We start from the raw sequence: 7,504 nt of genomic DNA on the forward strand, positions 1-7,504 counted from the left end.
AATAATCTTTACAAATTCAACAGGGACCTTGCACGGTCGTGCTCGGGCCCTAAAAATATATATAATCTTTACAAATTCAATAGAGACCTCGCACGGTTCGTGCTCGGGCCTTAAAAATAATCTTTACAAATTCAACAGGGACCTTGCACGGTCGTGCTCGGGCCCTAAAAATATATATAATCTTTACAAATTCAATAGAGACCTCGCACGGTTCGTGCTCGGGCCTTAAAAATAATCTTTACAAATTCAACAGGGACCTTGCACGGTCGTGCTCGGGCCCTAAAAATATATATAATCTTTACAAATTCAATAGAGACCTCGCACGGTTCGTGCTCGGGCCTTAAAAATAATCTTTACAAATTCAACAGGGACCTTGCACGGTCGTGCTCGGGCCCTAAAAATATATATAATCTTTACAAATTCAATAGAGACCTCGCACGGTTCGTGCTCGGGCCTTAAAAATAATCTTTACAAATTCAACAGGGACCTTGCACGGTCGTGCTCGGGCCCTAAAAATATATATAATCTTTACAAATTCAATAGAGACCTCGCACGGTTCGTGCTCGGGCCTTAAAAATAATCTTTACAAATTCAACAGGGACCTTGCACGGTCGTGCTCGGGCCCTAAAAATATATATAATCTTTACAAATTCAATAGAGACCTCGCACGGTTCGTGCTCGGGCCTTAAAAATAATCTTTACAAATTCAACAGGGACCTTGCACGGTCGTGCTCGGGCCCTAAAAATATATATAATCTTTACAAATTCAATAGAGACCTCGCACGGTTCGTGCTCGGGCCTTAAAAATAATCTTTACAAATTCAATAGGGACCTCGCACGGTCGTGCTTGGGATTTTAAGTAGGCAATTCATTCAAGTTCCATAATTTCAAGGAGATGAAGGAGTCAGCAGTACACAACTTATTATTATTATTTAGTAGTGATCCACTGCTAAATATTTCACATTTGTATAGACTCGTTGTCCAGTGGCTTTATTAGCAGTGACCAGTTCACTATTAATTAACAATAATGTTTTTGTTTATGGAAAAATAGAATAATTCAAAATGTAAATATAGTGAGTCAAATTAAAATTAGAGCCCTACCAATAAATTGCTGTGTCTTGCAGAAAGTGCATTTATTGTATTGAAGAAAAAGTAAATAGTTTCTGGTTTTCCCTCTGTTGTCCTCTGGCTGCTCTGCCTCAACCCTGTGATTTATGAAGTTTCCTGACAGACAGATTGTTGCTAACGCTACAGTAATCGCTAGCTGCTGCTGTTATCAGCTGGCTCTGCCTGAGCCAGCAGTTCAAAGCTCTTTTACTAACGTTATCAAGGAAAGTTGAGGCAGAGCTGGTGGAGAACATCAGAGGGAAAACCAGAAAATATTTACTCCATAAAATATCACCCAGTTTCACCAAAATCTGTGAACAAAGTTATAAAGTTGTGTTTTTGTGTAGTAATCAGTGAGGCCTAGTCTCGCTTAGACCAGCCCCATCTCCACACATCGATTCAGCATCGCTGTGCCAGCTAGGTTCTGCCCCTCTGCAGGGCTTTGGGAAGTTGGCCAGTCACAAGAAAGTGGGCTTTTATGGAGGGAGGCAGGGAGAGTGTTCAGATAGAGGGTGAATAGAGGTGCTGAAGCAATGGACAGTATGAGAAAAAGAATGTGTTTTTTGAACATTAAAGCATGTAAACATTTTCTATTAAGACACTTATTTCCTGAGCTGGAACCTGTAAATGGCATAAAACGGGACCTTTAACACTTTTTCTTTTTTAATCTTGTCAAGTCAACTGACCTTGTGGCAGATGGGTAAACTGGTCGCAGGCTGACCACACACCCCCTGTTGTTGTCAACTGTTCCTGGGTCAGACTAACGGTGAGCAGAAGATGAGGAAGGGAGGAGGAGGAAGTCAGATTAAAAGAAAACAGAGAGAGAAAGAGGGCAGACAATTTTCCTCATAATGTAGTTTGTTTTGATGAAAACTGAAAAGAGTCTGAACAACATGTCTTAAAGTTTACTGTAGATGCTGCATGATTGCCTATAAAATATATAAAGTTCATGTTTCATAGTTTAAGAACTAAATCAAAAGTAGATTGATTTAAATATGGCTTTTTTGATCCTTTAATGTGAAAGTGAAAACAGATCTCTATCAAATCTAAATTCATAAAATACATGTTTGTGTAAGTAGTCACCACTTCCAAGTCAGTATGTAGTAGATTTCTAAAGCCAGTTAGAATAATAATTTAGGTGTGTCACTTAACACTTATGCAAACATGTATTTTGTATTTATAATTAATTTGACTGTTTTTACTTTGACATTAACAGGAATTTTTCTGTTGATCAGTGTCAAGAAAGCCAAACAAAAAGTACTTAAACTCATTGTAAAACAATAAAAGATAGGTGAATACTTTTTTTGGTACGATATGAATAACGATCGAACATTGACACAAATACAAAAAATGTATGATTTCATTACCACATACTGATACCACAGATAACAGAAGAATCCAGTAGATTAGATGTCAGAGTTCAGAAAATTAAGTACAAATTTCAATTGTATAATAATAAAATGAATAATAAACTACTAATTAAAATTTCAGGTAGTATGACAACACTAATGAGCGTCTGTATTGTTACAATGCTACATTATATTAACTTTGTGTTTGTGTGTGCATGTACCTCTGTAGCGGTGAGCTCAGTATGGCCTCCACAAGCTGTGTGACTCCCTCCAGGACCTCGACTGTGGCGTCTCTGACCTGTCGGCGCAGACTGATACCTGAGACAATAGAATCACAGAGACGAGATGCTGACAAAGATTTTACATCTATTCACACAATCTCAAACAGCAGACACAACAAGCTTTGGGCAGCATGCTCTTGGTAACATTAAGTCTAGTCTGAGCTTCACTGGAGAGTTTTTACACCCTGTGAAAAGCTATTGTGTTTTATTATAGTTATTAATACTGAACTATCAATCCAACATGAATGACCCCAAAGTATAGAAAAGGAGTTACTGCAGCAGAAGCAGAAGACAAATATTAGCAAATATTTATATAAATGAGAACAGAGGAAACACATTGTTCTTCTGAACTGGCTGAAATGAGCCAATTCCTGGACAGGTGGCATTACCTTGGCTCTTAGGTAGCCAGTAATACACTGTAGACAGAGTAAGGACACTCTTCAGGATGACCTCTGCTAACTTCTCTACATCCTGCAGAAAGGAAGGAGAAAAAAAGAGAGACAGAAAATGCATACATGTGTTGGAACTTTGCAATAGAAAGTTTATGAGCCAATTTAAGAGCGTGGGAAATGTTCCTCATGTGATAAAGTCACCATGAAGGTGGTGGCACAAACTGAATGAGTGATCAGTAAGGCTAGTCTAATAGATTAGACCAATGAACAGCACACCACGCTTAATGTTTGTATAATCTTTTTATATACTAGTTCATATTCTAGTGAAATTCCTCTGAGTGTCTTTATGTTGTTTGTTTTGTGATTCTATCTATTTTAACTCACACTCACTCTCACTTGATTCTATCAAGGTGTTTTGTTGTGGATCATACCCATACAACATTATGATCTCAATAACAATCTGACCTGTTGTGATGGCAGCGGGGGTTTGGAGAAGGCCAAGCTGAGTTTAGTGGCTTCCTGGGACACTGCCTTCACTGCCTGATCTGAGGATAGAAGAGACAGTTACATCACATCAAAGGTGGGGTAAGATATTCTAATCCAGTACAAATACAAAGAATTTATTTGTCAAATTTAGTGAATGTCTCCTCATGTCATGCTAGCTGTCCATTCTGTGCATGAGCTGAAATAAAAATCCGGTGTTTGTACACAGCCCTGGCTCTGTAAATGGGAGACAGACAAAGTGGCTGGCTCCACGCCATACAACACTATTCCATCCATGATTTGTGTGTCAGGTAACATGAAATGACTTGCCCACTGACTTTCAGCTAACTTTCTATTTTGCTAAGACATGCTGTTGTTGTGTTGTTACCAATAGTTGCAGGAGAGTTGTATGTATCGCTTTCTGGAGCGGTTGTGCTGCTCTGGGACTGTTTTGTCATCTCTGCATGTTAGCTTTGCAGCGGCAACCCACAACTTAGCTAAAGTTGCCCACCTTTAAACGTCCGACTAAATAGCTTTGAGATAGTGGTTTAATTCCATGGTGGCTTGATGTGTTTCTGTGTTGAACATGAGAGCGATGGCATTGGAACTTAATATAAGAAGGAATATAAATTAAAATAGATGAAATAATATTTGTCACGCAATATTGAGTTATTGGAAACAGCACCCTATCTAAATAAATAAATAGAGGTCACAGAAACAAGTACATCATTATTATAAAGGCACATTTTGACATATAAGAGACTTGTAATGGCTTGTAGCAAAACAAGATATCCAGGCTAACAGTGAATTTCAATCTTAACAGATGCTGGAGAAGGAACAGGACGAATAGGAGGATCATGAAAAACTATACTCAACTCAGAGTCTCCCAGAAGTTGGAGAGGTTGAACGCTCCATCTGACTCATTAGACTCTCCATCTGTGGTGGAAAATGAGCATTCGTTAGGAAATCTTCCCCCTTCCAGGTTAAAATCAACTGTCATAATCCTGACATCTAAAAACCCAGATTTTGTAATTATTATAATTATTAAGAAAAAATGGCTTGCGCTGAAACAATTAGTCAAATAACTGATTAGTCAATCGGCAGAAAATAATTCTGCAACAATTTCAATAATCAACTAATTGTTTCAGTGGTTTAATTAAGCAAAGATGCCAAACATTATCTAGTTCCAGCTTCTCAAATGAGAGGATTTGCTGCTTTTCTCTGTTTTAAATCACTGTAAACTGAATATTTTTTATATCTGAAGACACAATTTGTGATCGGCATTTGTATCTGTTTTTGACATTAAAAAAAATGTATTGACAATTATAACTGACCAATGAAAAAAATGTTTGTTGGCTACAGGCTGCTCTGGGTGGCATTATGGTATTAATAAGTTGTAAAAACTTAAGCATTTATGAATATTTGTCAGAATGGCGATATTGTGTTCACTTGACGTTACTCCCCCTGTATGCTTGTCTTTTGTAGGTTTCTTAATTATTGTTGCTTTTGATCACACACCAGTGTTATTATGTTGGCCATTATGTGTTCTTTTGTTTCCAGTTTGGATACAGAGATTTAGCCAAATTGTTTACACCATAGTGTAACATTATTAGGCCTGTATGTGCTATAATTGCATCATTGTAGTAAATGTTTCTTAATTTCTCGTGCATTTATTTCACCGGATTAAACAAAAAACAGGCATTTCCCTCTGGTCATAAAAAGTTTCTCATTTGTTTTTCCTCATCAATATTATATATATTGTATACAAAAATTACAGCAGATTTGAGAGAAATTACACTCTCAAACTTCAAATGCACACTCAGCGGCCAGTTTCCAAACAGCTGACAAATGACAAAACTAGGGCTGACAAAATGACAAAACTAGGGCTGACAAAATGACAAAACTAGGGCTGACAACACACGTTTCAACAAGTTCACACACCACACCTGGTATTTCTCATGCTGTGAGGTAAGGGATGACGTGCTAAATTATTATTGACGCATTTCTTTATTTTGGCTCATTTTCATTGTCCATCATGACTGTGAAAATGACTGTTTAAGTGGGAGTCCCCTACCCAAGACATCAAATTACAAACACACATAAAACACACACACACACACAGCTTGACATGCATGCATGCTCAGAGTTCTGCAATCCTACTCTATGTGTACAGTATGTAAATTGAACAATGCAGATAAACTATAAACAACAGGTAAAATTTGAACTAGGTGGGGACGCAGGTATTTGAGGAGCTCCTCAATCAACGTCTTTAAACAGTTGCTAAAACAGTTATATTTAACTAACCTTGTGCTGTTACCTTATCTATCGTTAGATTTTAGCTGAATGTAAGTTAGTGTTAGGTGTTTATGTTGACCTGTTACAGAGACTAGTAGGAAATTTGACAACGTGTTTATAGTTTAGCTAACAATCAGGAAAGCAAAACTGTAGCATAAAAGTCGTAAGCAGATAACACAAACGATTTAAAAACAAAAATTCACAGGGAGAGACCTTGTCAAGCGTATGTAAAAAAGCGTTTAGTTTGAGTTAAAGCAAAAGTTAGCACATTTAGCTTGGCGTGAGCTAGCATGCGTATAGCTGGATTAGCAGTTAGAGGCTAACTATTTGTGCTTCGTTTTATCTAACGTGTCTTATTTACCTCTGACTCGGTCTCTAATACACTGGATGGAGTTCAGTAGATTTCGTAAAGGCACAGACACATTTCCACCACAATTATCAGCACTCATGACACCAAAGCTTTTGGACAGCTATATACATGCGTGTTGTGGAACTACAGAGAGGAAATATGTTGATCCGGGGACAATTATAAAGGAGGCACCGAAACCGCAGCCAGGTGTTAAGGCAAATTTTGCCTGCCTGGCGAGAATTGCAGGCACCTCCAAATACTGCTTTTAAACGCTATAATAGTCTTTGTGGGGTTCATCAGTGGTGTTAAATGATTCGAAGCATATATTTTATGAACGTTTACAGTCTTTAATATTTTAATACACTTAGTAGAAGTACCATTCCTTGACATTCAGTAAATATATGTGGTAATAACGCCGTTTGATCAATGAGCACAGGAAAGTGTCTGAAAAGGACCTAAAGAGGTGGATGCAGAATTCGGCAGATCAAATTTTGTAAGCTACCTGCCGAGATTTGCATCCACCTCTTTTCTCAGCATAAATGACCGTTATCACCCGCGAGGTGCATGCAATTCTCGGGAGGCAAGCAGAATTCGGTACAACACCGGCAAAAACAACATTTAAAACGTTTCAGTGACACCTTGTGGTGAGACCAAAGTATTACAGGCAGAATCCGATTTCACAAGTCAAAAACATCTGATTTGAGAGTGGTGGGCTTATATTTGTCAATTTCCCCCCCCCCCTCGTAACAACTTAAAAATACATTTTAAATATCTATTTCTTACACAATGAACCTAAATTTGGATATAACAGTAATAATACTGGAGGGGGAGAATCCCCACAGAAGTAAAAACAAAAAAAAAGGTAATATTGAATTTGGAAACTTAATTCACAAATATAATACCCAGATCTTAAAACAGTATAGCATACCAAAATCATTTTGAATTGGCCTTTTAAAAGGAGCTTTACACATTTATATTAATAAACACTATTGTAAATGCACCGGAGTTAGCCAAATGTTTTTTTAATTTGTTGTCTGTGGATAGATAGACAAGTTTACTGCAGAGTAGTAATAAAAAGTTAATATTGTTAGTAAAGATATCATACAGGAAATCATTATGCTATACTGTGAAGTACTAATTAAAACATGTCACACACAAGCAGAGGCGTCGCGCAGAAATCTGGGCCCTGTACATAAGCATACTATATGGGCCCTTTCCCACATGGCTATTCATTCTAGTATCTTTGTG

The 7,504-nt window shown here is 37.6% G+C and overlaps 1 protein-coding gene across 1 annotated transcript in view; it reads right to left on the reverse strand.

Moving 5' to 3' along the window:
- Nucleotides 1-6,409, reverse strand: part of ccndbp1 (cyclin D-type binding-protein 1) — a 12,020-nt gene extending 5,611 nt beyond the window's left edge. The window contains exons 1-6 of the mRNA XM_046029599.1: nt 6,269-6,409; nt 4,489-4,548; nt 3,595-3,674; nt 3,127-3,208; nt 2,678-2,774; nt 1,794-1,867 (exon numbers count right to left, since the gene is read on the reverse strand). Of these exons, the coding sequence (XP_045885555.1) occupies nt 1,794-1,867; nt 2,678-2,774; nt 3,127-3,208; nt 3,595-3,674; nt 4,489-4,548; nt 6,269-6,356 (481 nt within the window). The 5' untranslated portion in view covers nt 6,357-6,409. The remainder of the gene's footprint in view (nt 1-1,793; nt 1,868-2,677; nt 2,775-3,126; nt 3,209-3,594; nt 3,675-4,488; nt 4,549-6,268) is intronic.
- Nucleotides 6,410-7,504: the final 1,095 nt, after the last annotated feature.

The sequence above is a fragment of the Micropterus dolomieu genome, linkage group LG18, assembly GCF_021292245.1.
Source record: "Micropterus dolomieu isolate WLL.071019.BEF.003 ecotype Adirondacks linkage group LG18, ASM2129224v1, whole genome shotgun sequence".
Classification (NCBI taxonomy): domain Eukaryota; kingdom Metazoa; phylum Chordata; class Actinopteri; order Centrarchiformes; family Centrarchidae; genus Micropterus; species Micropterus dolomieu.